Source organism: Polypterus senegalus, chromosome 10, assembly GCF_016835505.1.
Source record: "Polypterus senegalus isolate Bchr_013 chromosome 10, ASM1683550v1, whole genome shotgun sequence".
NCBI classification, from domain to species: Eukaryota; Metazoa; Chordata; class Cladistia; order Polypteriformes; family Polypteridae; genus Polypterus; species Polypterus senegalus.
The window spans coordinates 15794008-15812710 of NC_053163.1; the positions used below are offsets into that span (position 1 = coordinate 15794008).

The 18703-nt window shown below is 41.0% G+C and overlaps 1 protein-coding gene across 2 annotated transcripts in view; it reads left to right on the forward strand.

Annotated features, from left to right (window-relative positions):
• Window positions 1–12221, forward strand: part of LOC120536799 (transcription factor mef2A-like) — a 72897-nt gene extending 60676 nt beyond the window's left edge. For both annotated transcript variants that reach the window (XM_039765293.1, XM_039765294.1), the window contains 5 exons: window positions 73–165; window positions 6926–7131; window positions 7602–8463; window positions 9693–9840; window positions 10537–12221. In XM_039765293.1, coding sequence (XP_039621227.1) covers window positions 73–165; window positions 6926–7131; window positions 7602–8463; window positions 9693–9814 — 1283 coding nt within the window. In that variant the 3' untranslated portion in view covers window positions 9815–9840; window positions 10537–12221. The remainder of the gene's footprint in view (window positions 1–72; window positions 166–6925; window positions 7132–7601; window positions 8464–9692; window positions 9841–10536) is intronic.
• Window positions 12222–18703: the final 6482 nt, after the last annotated feature.

Genomic DNA, 18703 nt, shown 5'->3' on the forward strand with positions numbered 1-18703 from the left:
TCTGTGCATGTGTGCCTATGTGTTTTTCTTCTTTTGCATTAATGTTGCATTTATTTTCTCTTAATCATGCAGACGAAGACTCAGAGGCTGAAGCCCACCACAACTTATCCTTTAACAATACACAGAGTTCAAACTCCAGCTTGGCCAGGATGACACGCAGCCTCGGTAAGAAGAAAAGTCTTTTAAACTTTGGCACGTGTTCTCTTGGCTTTACTTTTGTATCTTCCATCAAAAGTGCATTTTGTATTACAGCCTTATCTGTTCTCATTTGTACGTAATTCGGTATTAATTTTGGATAATAAAAGGAGAAATTGTACATATGATGAATATATGCTACACTGCCATATATATATATACATATATATAGTGGTAGATAGGGGACACTATCGCTCCCTTGAACCCTTGTCCAAGACTCCAAACACCAGGTAAATGTCCAATACTTGACTTTATTAATCTTCCATAGTGCACAAAGCACCCTCTCCTCCACAATACTCGTACAAATCACAAATACAATAATTATCAATCCTCCACTCCCAGACGCGTTGCCACCCTTCCACCCAGCTCAGCTCGCCGTCTGGGGGCTACCACGGTCCTTTTATATCTCCTGACCCGGAAATGTTCCTAATCCCCACTCCATGTGACTCTCAATCACTTCCGGGTCAGGTACAAGTTCTTTTCTTCACCCCGGAAGCACGCCATTCCTCTTGTCCACGTGTGCTTCCGGGCGTGGAAAATATCCATTATTCCTCCCTGCAGCATCCCCTAGTGGCCCCCATGGCATCCAGCAGGGCTGCGCATAAAAACTACATGATGCCCTGCTGGTCTTCTGGGGACCTCCATGCTGCAAGGAGGGCTCCACCTAGCGGCTTGGGGGTATTGGCCGGGATAAACAGTCGGCCGTCCATCACAATATACTGTATATATATATATATATATATATATATATATATATATATATATATATATTCTGGAGACCAACCTCGACACAAACAGGCAGACACCGATGGTTCAAATACCACAACACGTTTGTTCATATTTACAATATATACAAGTGTATCGCACACAACCAGTCCGGACCTCTCAATCTCGAGCCTTCCTTCCTCTCCTCCGAGCTCTGTCCTCTTGCACCCGACTCCAGCTGACGAATAGAGGGATGCAGCCCCTTTTACGTTCTTCCGGCAGCACTTCCTGGTGTGGCGGAAGTGCCACACGAGCACCCGGAAGCACTATGGATGTCCCTGGTTTTCTTTCCGCCAGCACCTCCAGGTGTGGCGGAACTGGTGGCGGAACTGCTGACGTCCTAGGGATTCTCAAGCATCTGGGCGCCCTCTCTCTCTCTCTCTCTCTCTCATATATATATATATATATATATATATATATATATATATATAGCATCCGTGTTATGAGTCCCGATCTGATTGTATGGGTGGTTACCTACTAGGTAACGCGTACTCTTTGCATTATTTGACAGTAAACTATCTAACATATAAAATATATATGTAGTATTTTATATATATATATATATATATATATATATATATATATATATATATATATATATATATATATATATGTTGTGAAGCCCAGGGCACATACAGACATCCTATCCCCGACACAGACAGGGTTTGTTTATGCAGTGTTGCCTTCACAGCACACAAGGCTCACATAGCACAACAGAGTAAAGCACCAAAACAGTCCCTTTTGCCACCGGGCCTTCCGCCTCCACTCCTCCTCAAGAGCTACATCCACTTCCTCCCGATTCGGGCCATTGAGTGGTAGCAACTGGCTCATTTTGTAGGCACCTGTTCACCATTCTCTGCAGGAATTGAGGGTGGACTCTACGGTGCACCTGCAGAAATTAGTGAGAGCAAACAGAGAAAAAGAGATGACCAGACAGATGGAAATCCTCCTTGACAATAACTAAAACTTGTGGTGTCCACTTCAGTTCATCAGTTGTAATGAGCAAAACAACGAGTGAATTGAATTGGCAGGGAGACTCGACGTTTGGCTTCGCCAAAAGATTTGCAAAATTAAACTCCAGAAGAACCCAGAAGAAGTGCGTTTAGTTCCTGTCTGCAAGTGTTTTCGTGCCTTCAATTTGCGTGCGTCTGCCTGTCATTTAGTGTTTCTACAAAGAGCTCTAATGCCGATGTCACGTTATGTGACGTCTAGTTGCTAATCTCATGTCACTTTGAACAACTGGACATGTCAGATTGTGTGACTGTGTGTTCACCACTTGTTCTGACAAGGAATCGAGTGCTGCATGATGGAGCCGGTGTTTTACCAAGGGTTAAACAGGCACAGCGAATTCAGACAAAGTCTCTGGCCTTTTTTCTATTCTGTCATGGTATTTAAAACATGGCACATCAGACAGACGAGCTCCTCTCCTGTTTGTGAGGTTTAAAACACCCATATTCCTTATTCTTCATCGCTGCATTATATGCATTGTACTTTTGGAAGAGCGTTCTCTGGTGGTCAGCTGTCATGCTCACAAGCCCGCACAGAAGTGTGCATCCTCTCAACTGGGATAAAACGGTGGCTGGGTAGTACCCTGCGGGTGGATGTGTGTGTTGGTAGCAGTGACTTTCTGTGTGGTGGGGTTTCCTGTGGAGAAAGTATTGTAATGTGCATGAAGGTATGTTTGATTTTGTCTTTGTACGGAAAATATGTCACATTTTTAAAAAACGTTTTGTTCATCTACGCAGTGATGTGAATTAGGGGCATAAATAGAAAGTTGGGCACAGAAGCTTTACAGAGAAGCATTTCTTAGTTTCAACTGGAAAAAAACTCGAACCCTGACAAACTCTTTAAAAAGTTTTGTGTTTCACAATTTCAAAGTCACATGCAAAAAACAACATGTCCTTTTGCATCACATGCGTCACTTTTTATCAAGAAATTTAGAGCTGCACACCCTTTCAAAGCCGAGGGGAATTTCTATTGCTCTAACCAGCTCCTTGGTTTTGCTGACATAAGAAGTGAATAAGAGAGTATAAGAGAATGCCAGTGAGTCTGCTCAGTCCTTTTCTATCTGTGATCTTATTAGGTCCCTAAGAGCCTCACCATTTTACCTTATTCAACTATTCAGGATAAAAAAGAGCTAACTGAGCATGTCTGGCGTGATGAATGCCTGTGAAATTACACACTGAGTATAAAGAAAACAGAACAAGGTGTCCATGATTTACGTTTTGGCTCGATTATGAAATTTTGTCTAATCCATAGACCCCTGCATCTACAATTTTAGGTGATTAAAAGTCCACCACTCTAGATTGAAAAGAATTAATACTACAAGTAACACGGTCTCTTCTTGTGATGTCTTAATCAGTAGCCAGTGGGTTGTTCTACGCTGGGTAAGGAACCTGAGCTCAAAAGAAGCACAATGTCTGAACAAGCCTATCAGGAAGGCCTGCTTCATCACCTCACTGGAACCTACTGGAACATGACTGGCATCATGAAAACATCCTACATCCCCTACAGGAGGCGCTTTCTTGGAGCACTTTCAGCTACAGGCTCATTCCATCAGGCTGTGCTAAGAAACACCTCTGGGGGTCTATTCTGCCCGCTGCTATCAGACATTTCAATGCTTCCTCTTGGGGCACTCGTGAAGATTATTTTGAAATACCACAATATTTATGTATATATGTATGTATCTGTGTATGTATGTATGTATACATTTATTTAGGGCAGCACAGTGGCGCAGTGGTAGCACTGCTGCCTTGCAGTAAGGAGACCTCCCTGTGTGGAGTTTGCATGTTCTCTCCGTGTCTGCGTGGGTTTCCTCCGGGTGCTCCGGTTTCATCCCGCAGTGCAAAGACATGCAGGTTAGGTGCATTGGCGATCCTAAATTGTGCTTGGTGTGTGTATGTGTGCCCTGCAGTGGGCTGGCACCCTGCCTTGCGCCCTGTGTTGGCTGAGATTGGCTCCAGCAGACCCCCGTGACCCTGTAGTTAAGATATAGTGGGTTGAATAATGAATGGATGGATGGATTTATTTATTTATTTATTCAGATTGATTGATTGGCTATTACTTGTCCTGTGAGACTGTATCCTTGTTTTATGTTTCTGCTGCTGCATGCATCTGAATTTCCCCTTGGGATTAATAATATTAATCTAATCTATTCTAATCTAATCCAACCTAACCCTAACCCTAACCTAATGTAATGTAATGTGATCTAATCCAAATTGTCACAATGTCACACGTAAATTAATTTGGTTACAACACATTTTTGGCCATCTTCTCCATTATGTTGCAAGTAGTCTTCTATGAAGGAGCATTTTGGAGTTTCCCCTCCTTCAGAGAAGAGGGAAATCCTATCACTGTCATGCCATGACACAGGCCTGCATTTTGTTTGTTCCTAAAGGATTGCCATGGAGGCAAAGATACCAAAGGATGTTGCAAAACACTTATTCACAAAAAAAAAATAATAATTATGAAACTAGGTTAAAGTGGAAGGCAGGAAAATAACAGAAAGAAGAAGTGCAGAACTGCAGTTTCCCCCAGCGCCAATACAGAGTGAGAAGCCACTCTGCTTATATCATATCTTTTTGTTAGCTCTATACTTTCGCTTGCTTCTAAAAATATGGCCACCAACATTTGATGTACCCCAACTCATCTGTTTCCCTACATCTTAGCTCCAGGGTCCTCATATTTTCTGGCAAATAGAATGAGAAAATCACCTTTTCATTCAGGGATGATGCCAGAACTAGGGCTACCATCTTGAGAAGGTCCTTGTGTCAGTGTATCCTACCCCATGAAGAACTGGAGTCTCAAGATTGCCTCCAAGTAGCCCACCCTTACTGATGGTTCTGCAATGTGCCTGCGTTCATTGTGCAGAAAGGATCCAGGTTATGAACACTGTGGCTCCACATGTAGGAGACCAATCTTACAGAAACCTCTATGGCTCATATTCTTCTCCAACTTAATTTGGGGCCTTGCAGTTGGTTCTCCACCATAGGGTGACAGTATGCATTTGCCTTGACCGTATTGTCATGTCATTAGAATCTACATGGTGATGGTAGTGGCATTTTGAGATCTCATTAGAGTCCTGTCCCCTGCCATTTTTATTTCATCCTGTAAGAGACAAAGTTGTGAAAGGAGATTGGGAAGATAGCATCAGGTTTTACATGCTGTTCTGTGTATCTCTTCCATTTCCGATTTTCTTCATCACTGCAACTTTTTACACTGAGTGCTTTCAGGTCCTCAACCAAAATCTATTATTAGGTAATGGGTAAGAGTTCTTGAAGAGATACCAGGTGGGGTATAAAGAAACAGGCTGCAAATCATGGAGTACACACTGACGTGAGCGGTCTGCTGTGGTGATCACTTTTGTCGATAACGTGTTTCTCAATGTGGGGCACTGATGGAAGAAGTTCTTCGTTTTGGGGCATTGGATCAGAAAACTAGTAGTATGGCACTTTCATTTCCATTGCAGAAGCACTAGCAATATGATCTTGCTTCACGAATCCTTGACATGTCAACCTGAAGACATGAATGCCTAAACGAACATACAGCTCTACAATCAAAGTACGCTGTTCTGATGAATACAGCATTTCTTCTCTCCAGGATGCATGCAGAACTAACGTGAATGAGGACTTCCTGCTAGCTTTGTCTGCCTACATCTGCTGTTGGTAAAGCCGAGGTGTGATGCTTTACTGTACACAAACTTACTTTTTGGTGCGCCACCCTATATTAACATCTATCAAGGCATCGATAGAATTGAATATATTATCAAGTAGTGATTCACGTATCTGAGGATGCTAGTGGAAATTAAAAATTAAAACACATAATGGCATCTCCCTAATACACTGATACAGCTGCTCATCTTTAAACAAGAAACGCAATAATATGGAAGCCAGTAACAATACAATACAGAACAAACTAACAAGTCATGTACAAGGGTGAGACAAATGAACGCCCTAAAATTGTGATGGAAGTTCTATCCACCATACCATTGTCATGTATGTTGGCAACATCGTTAGCAAGGATGGTGGAAGTATCTGTGCACATGAGCTACATGACGTCATACTAGCAGTATGGCCACTCCACTGGAAACATGCGCCAGTAAGAAGAAGAATTTTGTTGTCCCCTTTTTGATCAGTAAATGGGAGAAAGCTATCGAAAATTCATTGATGAATGACGGTTCACTACAGTAATGCAAGCATACAAGTGTACTAGGAAGTTCCAAAACAGCACAAGTTCTGTGACAGACTCTCCTTGGTTGGGTCAAGCACACTGACTAATGATAACAATGCAAAATGATTGCATTGTCGCATATTGAAGGCTTCACAATGGAAAATTGTGAAGAGATGATAAATGACATAGCCGTGCTTACAAACATCAGTCATGGTTCATTACACCACATTATCTATGATGTGTTCCACTTCTGTAAAGTTTCTGCAAGATGGATGCCAGTGCAGCTGATTCTAGAGTTAAGACAACACGTTGATGCCTGTCAATGACTTCTGTGACCCGTTGATGCAGAAGGTGATGGCTTTTTAAATTGTGCAGGTGACGCATGAGTGGCTGTTATTTTTTTTAAAGGAATCCCTACACTTTATTAGCACTAGAGGACTTGCACTGAAGACATTGGAAATCACATAGAAAAAGTATACATTTGTATTAAACACCTTTGCTGCAATGAATTATGAAATAAAAAAAGGTTTTCATTTGACTTATGCTTGTAATTGAAGTGAATAACCTTGAAGATTTTGATGCGATATTAGGGCAATTTAATTTAAAAGTCCACCAAGTGAACCTAATGAAATAAATGTTTTGGTCTTCTTTGTCGCATTTCCTGTGTTCTTATGTTCAGTGGTGTTCACCCGACTCTGCTTCTGTAATGATCTCTATGTCCCCTTCCTGTTGTAGCCAAGCTGTGAAATGTCATTGTGCAAGCGGCAATGTGACTTCCTCCATTTTTGTCTTCTAGGGTCCGCAATCAATGTAGAGAGAGCCGAGCTGGCAGAATGCAAAGTTCGCACAGAGGTGATGGAGCTCACCCGGGGTATGGTGGACCGGACCAATGCCAACTTCCTAATTTGGCCCACATGTGTGGAAGTGCAGCGCTGCTCAGGCTGCTGTAACACTCGAAATGTACGCTGCGTGCCAACGCGGGTTCATCTGCGCCATCTAATGGTGAGAAATATGGACGTGTTTTGTCATATTAACAATATATGGATAAAAAGGTGCTTATGACTGAGTAATATTGAGACAGAAAAGATCAATCCGTAATCATTATAAAATATGACATAATAATTCTAAATTAGAGGAACAGCTTGTGGGTGTTGGATGTTTATGTTTCCATTGGAGTTCAGTATGCTCAATTTAAATTGGTTTGTTTCTAATCACATCAGCAATTTCCGTTAAATCCTTAGCTATCTGATTCCCTGACAAGCCTCCAGTCTTGAATTGACCTCCCCAGGACAGGCTCAGTTTCAGATCACTTCTCACTTGCTGTCAATGGGGCAGTGTCAGGGCTTCCTATCATTCTCCATTGTTTGAATGGGTACATGCCAGAAATTAAATATATGTAGAAAATTAAACAGTGTTTCATAAAATATGCTCCCAAATGTAAAAGCTGGCCATGTTTTTATGTCCACTCTTAGGTCCTGAAGATCGAGTTTACTCAAGGAAAGCAAACCCGGGGAGTGGCTGTTGTGACAGTAGAGGATCATCTTGAATGTCACTGTGAGGCATCCAGTTCCCCAAATACAGCCCAGGGGCATTCAAGCCAACAACCCAGTACTACTGGGCAACTCCAGACCAAACACGGGTCAGAACATCCTTTTGGGGAGAACTCCAGACATCTTGTAGATCCTTCTGCAAAGGATCACGTGGGACAACATGATGAACTGGGATCCCACTCTGGACATATTTCTCAACCAACTATGGGATCCCACCCCAAACTGAATCTGGAACCCTCCACGAAGCATCATTCGGGACAGATTTCAACTTCTTTGGAAGGAAGCCACTTTGGACATTTGTCCAACCACTCTTTGAGAGATCATATCTTAAACTCCTCAGGACATTCAAAGTTTAACCACTCAGGACATTATTCTGGACAAGTTTCAGAATCTAATATAAGAAGCCACTCTGGTCATCATTCAGACCACTCCAAAGGTAATACCTCTGGACAGCATTTGGATGCATCGGTGAAGCAGAATTCCGGGTTAAACTCATCTCAAATCAATCCCCAAGTCTTCCCACGTCATCCCACATCAACCACTGTTCATCTGCCCATCCTGCATCCAAATGGCTCTGGGCAAAGTCACTCCAGGGAGCTTTCACGCCCAGTCACAAAGCAACAATCAACAAGCAGCTCTACCAGGCAACAGAAGGGGGCACCGAGTAAAAGTCATCATCGGCCTCGTCCGAGCCCATCCGTGCAGCGACACCACAGACAGCGCGTGACTCCTGCCAAGAAGCCACCTCTTCCAAAGCACTCGCCTGTATTCACCAAGCGACCAGGTAGTGGCTTCATTTGTTTAATCTTCTTTTTCATATTTAACCTCATTTTCATAGTCTAACTCCCGAGAGCTGTGACTGTTCATTTTGAATATGTGCTGACATCGAGCATTTAGATGTATTTTTTTCACTCTCTGTGACCTTACCCAACACCCTTGTTGGGCAACGTTGTGGGGTCCAGAGACTGTGGGACATCTGTTGGTGAAGAAGGATTCACCGATCTTGACTTTGCTGATGATGCTGTGATCTTCATGGATTCAATGGAGGCTCTGATCAGGGCACTCGAGAGACCGGATAAGGAGTCTGAGTGTCTGGGGTTGTGAGCGTCCTGATAAAAAACAAAGATCCAGGCCTTTAAAGACCTCTTGGGCATGGCCATCAGCAGTGTGTCTGTCTGCAGAGAGGTTTACTTACCCCGGCAGTGACATTCATGTCTCGGGTGACTCTTCCTATGAAGTCAGTAGACGGATTGGGAGAGCATGGGGGGTCATGAGGTCACTGGAAAGGGGTCTGTGGCGCTCCCGATATCTCAGCAAAAGGACGAAGGTCCAAGTCTTTAGAGTTCAGGTGCTTCCTGTCTTGCTATATGGTGGAGAGGCATGGACCCTTTCCTGTGACCTGAGACAAAGACTGGACTCCTTTGGTATTGTGTCTCTTTGGAGAATCCTTGGGTACCGCTGATTTGACTTTGTGTTGCTCATGGAGTCCCGAATGAGGTACATTACCTGCATTGTGAGGGAGCATCAGTTATGGTACTACGGCCATGTAGTGCATTTCCCCGAGGGTGATCCGACTCACAGAATCCTTATTGTTGAGGACCCAAGTGGCTAGACCAGGCCAAGGGGACACCCACGTAACACCTGGCTCTGGCATATAGAGGGTAATTTCCGGAGGGATTGACTGGGCCGCATGTCTGGCTGGGGGGTTGCCAACCAGAACCCCAAGCTGTTTCGTTGTGTGATGGGTACAGTGCATGCTCCTCAACCTGACCTGAACCTGACCCGACATTCTGTGACACAGAATGCCAAGTAGAAGCAGTTTGTTCAGATGGAGTTATCAGTGATGACAATAAGAATTTTATAATTTAGACGGATTTAACCTGTGGGTCCTTCAAATAAAATCCAAAAAGACCCAATACTGATTAACCAATTCTATTCGGAGATTACACATTTTCTGAAAAATTAATCTGAATCTAAAATTGTTTGTTTTGTTTTTCTTTTTTTGGATTGCAGCGGTATCTACAGCCACATCCGCAGGTGTCACCCAGGCCAGAGGAAGGAGGCCTCTAAAAAAGAAACACCACAAGTTTAAACACATGATCCATCAGTCCTCGTTGAAAAACTTGATGTCTTGATAAACGTGGGCAGCACAGAGTCACAGGTGAGTCAGCTCTCAAAGGTCAAAGACGAATTTATTATGTGGCCGAATGAGCCACCGTGTGCTTCGTCAGGGAGGAAATCGAAAACTTCACACAAGGGTGAGCCTGTGAACATTAAATAGAATATTGTTTAGAAAGAATATATATTTTATTTATATAGCTCCTTTCCTACAGGTTCAGTTTCACAAAAATCGTTTCGTTTCATCGTTAGTGATGGGAGGGGAAAAAGATTTGTGTTAATCCCACCCATTTACTGAAACAGCTTAATCCAAATTTAGGATCACAGGTTTATGAATCCTTTCCTAGCAAGAATAAATGCAAGACAGGAAGAAACCATAAGTGGTACATCACAGAACAAATTCATCTACTCTCAACATGCCAATCTAGAGTTCCCAACGCACCAAATATTCATTTGTTTGGTCTATGAAAACAAAAACTGCCGTACACTACACAGATACGGAGTGAAGAAGACATCTTTCATGAAGGGCCTTGATTTGAACTCTGTCCCCTGGAGCTGTAAGACAGATGCACTAACCACTCAGCCAGACTCAGTCATGCTCCCTTTAGATCACATGATAAAGACTATGAGGAATTATTGAAAACAATGAAATGATGGAAACCTACAAAGTATGTATTCTTGATTTTTTAGGTCAAGTGGTTTTTAAAACAAATTTCTCTCTTTTTTTTAATACCTGCAGGTTCCCCTCGGCTGATATTTAAGGAAGTCAAATCAATAACTGGTGCTTCAGATGTGGACATAAGTTGCTGGGCAGTTCTATTTTTTTATTATGTGTCTGAACACTGCTTGAACACATTGTTATATTATTGTACTTAAAAAAAGACTTGATAATTGTGCTTATCTTTCCTTTTAGGAGAGAAGTATTTGTATATTTTAACATTTTTTGTAAAAACAAAATATATATGATGATTAAAAAAAAGAACTCTGAACTTTGGAAAGTATTGGAAGTAATGGAAATACCAACTAATGAGCAGAAGCTGTCAGATGTAGCAATTGGTGTGGCAGCCTTTCTGGAAGGCAAATGCCTAAAATGAGGAGTAAATATTTAAATCTGTTACTGAGATCTTGAAATAAAAAATGTATGGAAATGACGGCCATACTTCTACAACTAGATGACTTCAGAAGAATTCTGTGTTGTATTTAGATTTGGATTTGCTTAAGAAGCAAATAAGCTGATGAAATAACTGTTCCTTGTATTGTTGCCTGCAACATCTTCAGGTGTTTTATGCTTTATGGGAAATGACCAATCACTGGGTTACTTTTGTTGTCAGAAAGAAACAAGTCTCTTCTTCAACGCTGAAAATGTATGAATGCTTTTATTAACTGGAAGTGATCACTTTATAGGTCAAAAGGCACATTTTAAAGAGCTCTTGAAAAGTAAGGATGGGAAATAACCGAGGACCTATTAGATCAGTTAACAATTAGAAAGTGAGGGATCATTAAGGAGGTTTTTAATAATATACCATTTTCCTTTACTGTGGTCCAGTGACAGTGAGCATAACTGGAAAATGATCTGTCACAGAGTGAGATGTTTCCAATTTATTTGAGCTGAACCAGCTGAAATCACCTCTGTTACCTTATCTTATGACCAAAAAAGTCAAAAATCTTTCATAGTGGATTTACATTATACATGAAACCATTATTTTAATTAGTGAATGAATAGGAAAAGGCCTGTATCTCTGCTAAATGTTGATTTCACAAGTAAATGTATACTATAACAGAGTCCAGAAAAATACTTGTTTATTTTTCATCTGTCATTTGACAAAATTTTTAAAAACTTACTCTGACATTGGGGACTTCAGCTGGCATTTTTTTTTTCATACAGTAAACGTTTTATATGATTTTTTTTAATCTCCGGTATGAACATGAATGTTTTTATTTTATTTTATTTTATTTTAAATCATCTTGCACACTCCAGGCTGGACCACCTGGAATCTGAGATGGCACACTTATTTTCTGTTTGCATTGCATCAAAATAATTCATCCTACTTTTGTGCTAATGTACATGAGCATAACAGGAATCTTCCCTGTATTGTGTAAAAAGAAAAAATGTGTACTACTGAAAATATGTTGAATTCTGTTTATATTTAAATTATTTAAATGGGCTGTCTGCCCTCCGTGTTAAAACTTTACCTATGGCTAATATCTTAATTTTATTTTTTAACATTTATAACAATATTAAGTAAAAAAATAAAACCGTTTTTAAAAGATTGCATTCCTTACCTATTGAGAGTCTGTTAAATGTGTGCTCATTTCTCATGTCATGTTCATGGTTAACAATCTTTAAACAGCATTTTCCTAAAATTCTACTAAATGTGTCAGTAATGTACCTTTGCAAAGTACAGTAAATTATTTATCCAGAGATACCCATTGTCAGTTGTTCATTAACAAACCTAATTGTCAGGTTTCAGGGAGACACACCACCTGGAGCACCAAAGAATATCTCATATTTTGGGGAGAAAAAAAGTTGAAATGGATCATTGATGATGATGAAGTGTGGTTAGTTTGCACAAATTAATTGAATGTGAAGACCTTTTACTGTGAAGATGAGGTTTAAGGGAAAATAAGTACAAGCTAATAAATAAAGAATCCTGATAAAGATTCTTAAGGTGAATACAAAGATATTGATAACTGCAAAATGGTTCAGCTTTCAAAAATCCGTAATTAAGTTGTAGGATAATGTTGGCAAAATGGTGACTGCTAACATATGACTATAGCTTGATGGGGGAATAACTGACTTCTTACTATTACTTCCACTTATTATTTTTCCATTTTTTTAATGTTTACCAATCATTTAGCCAATTAAGAACCCTGCACAACATTACGCATGTAGTAACAGAACAAATAAAATGTTCAGAATGGAGCAACCGCAATCACAATCAGGCCAAAATTTCACAGGTTAACAAGCTATCCCTATCGGACAAAAATGAGCCTTGTGGAGAAATGATTCTACAAACATCAACTCTTTATCTTGGTTTGAGGACCACATAATTATATATATATATATATATATATATATATATATATATATATATATATATATATAGACACAAAAGCCACGATGAGACATAGCAAGGTTTGGGGCAACCACCCATATAATTTGGTTTCCTGGCGGCAAATTGTCTTTTAAATGATAGCACTGCTGTGCACAAAACCGAGTCCAATACAGAACTAAGGGAATAGGGAAAAGATGGAGACTTTTAAAGGGGAAGACAGGAAGTGAAGTCAAAGAGGTCGGGCTCGTGAGGGTCTTCTGCCATTGGTGCGAGCATTGGTGACATCACAGGGGCCGGAGCCAGTAAGGTCTCCTTCCATTAGCTCTGTCCCAAAAGTGAGGTCCAGAGAACCAGGTGGGATCTCTCGTGACTGGTCTGCAGGCAAAGGAGAAAAAGAATCAGTGCACTCTGCCACATCCTGGTATGTCTCGGAACTGTCCTTACTCAAGCCCATTAGTTGCCTCCCATGCACACGTGTGTGACAATATATATATATATATATATATATAGTCTCATTCTTCCCGATCCTACCACACCTTATTTCCCCCCAGCTCACCCATATCTCCCAACAGCAACCCTTCCTCCAGCCGCCCCTGTCTTGGCCCCCTTACGGATGTCACTGCCAGACCAACGAGGTCAGCTCTCCTCCCTTCATCCTTCGTGCACCCGTAGTCACTCCTTGGATCTCTTGGGAGGACACCTGCCTTGCTCACCCCACTCTTTCGAACATTCACTGGGGCAAACTAGCCCCAAAAGCACAACCGGCAAACGCTCTTTCGCAGGGCCCCAGCTTGTTCTGTCTCCTCTTTCTAGGTGGCTAGATCACCCTTCTCGGACTGCTCTTTCCTGTCAATTAACCCCTTTATTTCTTCACCTTCAACTATCTCCCCATCTTTCCATTTCCCTCACTCTTTGGTGTCGACCCGTATATATACACATACCCTTATGCGTCTCTGTGGGCGCAGTGCCTTAATTACACACTGCAGGAAGCCAATGAGGTAATCGAGAACGACCGCACCCACACATGCAGGTGCGACTCCCCCTAACAACCTCACTAACTCCCCGCAGTCGGGCAATCATGCCCACTGAGAACGACACGGCTATATGGATTTAAAACCCAAGCTTTTTATTGGAAGCCGCGGACCCCCTGTACCACAGCAAGTCACCACCACTCAATGGCCTGAGTTGGGAGGAAGAGGACGAAGGAGGCAGAAGGACTGGTGGACAAAGGGACTGTGTTGTGCTCTGTGATCATTGTGTGTAACTAAACCATGTGTTGTGTGGCAAAGTCATGGCCTGCCTGTCTGTGTTGGGGTTAGGGTGGCTATACGTGCCCTGGGCTTCACAATATAAATTATGTGATAAAACAAAAGCACAGAGACACAGATTAAGTGTTGGGAAGCATCCCCGTATACTGGATGTAGGTTTCAGTTCAGTCAAACGGTCAAAAATAAATCATACATTTGACAAAATACAGGAAGTACAATTAACAGGGAGGAAGTGACATCAATATCGGGGTGTCGTAGAATGCAGTTGCCAGAGATGACGTCAGAAGCAGAGAGACAGAACTGAGGTCATCAGGAGGAGACTGGAAGTGAGGTAATCCCAAGAAGCCAGAAGAGAAGTCATCTATATTGTCTGGATGGAGGTGGATATTAGAGCGTTATGTCTGGTAGGAGCGTTTTATTCGGGTGTTTTTCTGTAGATGAAAGGAGAGAAAAGTATTAGTGCCTCGTCCCAGTTCCCCTTCTCTTGTTCTTTTACACACTGTCGAACCTTTTGACTCTCCCCAAATCGCACGTGTGTGACACGAATGCCCAGACCCATTGGGTCGAAATCACGGAAGAGTGCATCAGGGTTAGCCTGGAGAGTTTTCCGATGATAAACAACCTTGAATCTGTAAGGTCTAAAAACCATCTAGTGACACGAGGGTTCAACTCCCTGTGCACGGCCATCCACCAAAGAGCTGCATGATCCATAACCAAGGTGAACTCCCATCCCAATAGCATTATGTCCCCTAATCGTGCATGTCTGACAATTAGTGTAGAGATAATCTTTCTAAGGTTTGTGCAAAATTTGCCCTTAAAACATTTCCAACATTCCGATGCTTTTGTTGAAGAAGTGACACTGTCCTACTCCGCATCCTCATTTTAAACACTCGATGATATTGTTATGTAAGCTTTTAGTTAAACCCATATTAGTGTTTGCTTAATTTCAATCTACCTTCTATATATAAAATCCTAAACCTAAAAGTACAACGGTTTTATGTGACATTTTTATGTCACGGCTTTAAATCGGGCTTATTTTAAAACCTACATATACTGTATATGTTTGGAATCATTCTTTTCAGAATTTATCAAGCTTTAATGTGATGTTGTTAGATTTTCAGATTCTTATTTCATTTTTAAATTATAAACTAAAAAATATCAAGAACTCACATCCCGTGAGATGAGACTTTGTGATAAGAGATTTAACCACAACCGGGGCTGGAAATAAAAGACAAAGAGTAGGAGAGCTGCTGTACAGGCTTTTAAAAGTTTCGAGATGCAGATCACATGGCACGGGAGCAGCAGCAAACCAGTAACTGATTGAGCAAAGAGGAGGTATAAAAAAAAATATTTGTTTCCCGTTGTATCACCGTTTGGGGAGGGGTTTCGGTGGAGCGACCGTGTCTCCTTGGGGTGCATTCAGCCCCCCTCTTCACAACGTGAGCAGCAAAGATGTGAAGTGGCTGGTGTGTAGCGCAGGCCAGGGGGTTTGGAGAGCGAAGCGAGCAGGGGGCGAACCCCCTAGTAGAATATATATTTATTTCATTGTCATAGACAATGGTATAGTCCTTTCCCCCTGCAAGTTAATAAGAGATAGAACTTTCTTGCTATACAGTAATTAAGATACAGTGTGACAATTGAGTCAGTTGATGTTTAGAACGGGTGGTCCGAGTACACAGGGACTTAAAAGACCCATTTTCAACATAGAAATGGAATGGACATACAGCTTTCTGACCATTTTGAAATGGTTCAGAAACATTTAGAAGTGATTTTGTAACTACAGTATTACAAATGTAACAACATTTAAGTTTTGAACAGAACTTTTATTTTTTTTGTTTTTGCTATATCGGTTTTCATTTTCTCTTTTTTTGGGAATTGTTTTACTTTGAATTTTTAGTAAAGTTATTAAAAACAAACATATTTTGTCTGTGGAATCATTTCAACGCGTCAGGCTTTTGTTGAATCCCATTATGTATGGTAGAGCTGCTGAACTTTGGTTATTTTTGGAAAAACGCAGCTGCATGTTATTTAATATCCAAACTAAGGCAATTATAAAGTAACAGAATGTGGGGTGAACGGCAGTCAAAGAATGTGTTCAAAGTAAAACAAAGAAAGGTAAAAACTGCACAAAATTATTAAAGCACAGAGAGAGAAAGTCACAAAGATGGTCTCCAGCAAATCAATGAAGATCAGAAGAACCCATAGCAGCACCCCACCTGCTGTATTTTTCTAAGACGGCTGAATACCACAACGTCATACGCAGTACGCATGCCAAACACATCTGCACACATACCCCGCAAACCAAACGATCCTGTCAAGTACTGCTTTGATGTCATAGCAACACAATAATTAGAAGAAAACAGAAGATGGGTAAAAAAAGACAGTTAAAAAAAATGAAAAACTGAAGCCATCACATTTCAATAGCTAAGAAACCTCGAGTTTATTTCAGCCAGTGTGAGTAGAGAATGCAGCAGAGCAGAGATTAAGTAAAGCTCTGCCATTAGTGGATGAGGAATGTACAATGCAGCAGATTAAGGCTATGTCACATCATACAAGTTTTCCAACGATTTTTGGGCTCATAGCCTTTATTTCCATAATCTTGGCGAGTCGTGGCAGTCTGCAGTGCGCTCCCGTGAAACCGGTCATTCCAACTAGTCCACAACTAAGCAGGTTTGAGTTTGCTGGGGTGATAGGAAACATCATGTTCATTTTCACTCATATGCAGATGACACCCAGTTATACCTTTCTTTTAGATAAAATTAAGTTTCTCCAATGTTGTCTTTAATTAGTTGTGTTAGTGAATTAAAGGAGTGGGTGGATGAGAACGCCACCGATAAAACAGAGATGTTAATTGTTAAAGGTAAAGACGCTGATCACAACCATATTCTGTCATCATTTAACTCAGATGGAATCAACATTAATTTTACTGAATCAGCCCACAATCTATGGAATTATCTTTGACTCTAGCATGTCTTTTAAAGCGCACATTACAAAGTTGTCCAAATCATGTTTCTTCCATCTTTAAAATGTTGGGAAATTAAGGCGCTTTCTAAATAAACAGGATTCTGAGAAATGAATTCCTGCATTTATTTCTAGTAGGATTGACTACTGTAATGCGGTGTTCACTGGATGTTCAAATTGTTCTTTATACAGCCTCGAGTTAATCCAAAATTCTGCGGCAAGAATTATTACAAGAACAAGAAAATACAAACACATAACTCCAATTCTTAAATCCTTACACTGGCTCCCGGTTAAGTTTAGGGCAGATTTCAAAATTCTCCTTTTAACATATAAAGCATTAAATGGCCGAGGTCCGGCTTACTTGTCTAAACTTATCATGACTTACAAACCAGAGTGCACATTAAGATCTCAAAATGCCGGTCTGCTTATGATTTCAAAGATTAATAAAATAACAGTGGGAGGTCGAGCTTTTAGTTACAGGAGGCCTCTAAACTGTGGACTGGTCTGCCTGCTACTACAAGAGATGCCCAGTCAGTCTCAGTCCCAGACTCACTACTTCAGTTTAGCACACCCTGACTAGAGCTGCTGATAAACTGTACAGGCTGCATCTCTGTTGTTAGTCATTAGCACTAAAACATAAGTAACATGATAGTTATAATTGAATACTAGCCCTCACCTATTCTGTTTCTGTTCTCGGTACTCAAATGTGGCACTTGGTGCCACTGCCCAGCTGCCAAGTTTGCCTGCCTAAGGTAAAGTCATCTCTGATGGAGGATCACAGGAATCGTGGGGTAGAGGGGCCCTTTCATCGGATTGGCTGACTCAGCTTGGAATGGCCAATTGGGGGAGGCAGCTTGATGGCTGAGCGCTCCAGGTCTCTGAACAAATCCAAATCATATTATGTGATATCATCTACTGTTAAATTCTGCTCTGTACTTGTAATGTTTTTATTTTTTTACTGTATTGAGGATTACTTGTGTTCTGTTCTGCGTATTGTTTTATATTGACCCCCTTCTTTTTGCCAACTACTGCACGCCCATCCTAACCGGAAAGGGGTCTCTCTTTTTGAACTTCTTTTCTCAAGGATTCTTCAGTTTTTTTCCCTACAAGTTTTTCTCTTGTCTTCTTAGAGAGTCAAGGCTGGGGGGCTGTGAAGAGGCAGGGCCTGTTAAAGCCCAATGCGGCACTTCTTGTGTGATTTTGAGCTATACAAAAATAAGTTGTATTGTATTGTAATTGCTTGTGGACCACATGAATATTTACATATATATATATATATATATATATGACAAAATATTTACATATATATTTATTTATATATATTTAAAATACTTTAAGTGCCATGGAGAAAGGACAGGCATCCCAGCTAGGAGGATGGTGGGACTGAAGACAAACAGAGCAGAAGCTCGTCTTGTCGGATGTTTTGTAGTTTAGATTACATCTGAACTCACCATGGCTGCTAATCCTTCACACATTAATTAATTAATTTAAAGATTTCTAAAAAACTGTATACAGTTATTTGTGCCGTGTCATTTCATTAAAATGTGACAATTACACATTTGCAGTTGAAATCTACACTCAGTTAGGCTCCTTGGCAACAATGATTCATAATGACGTCAGA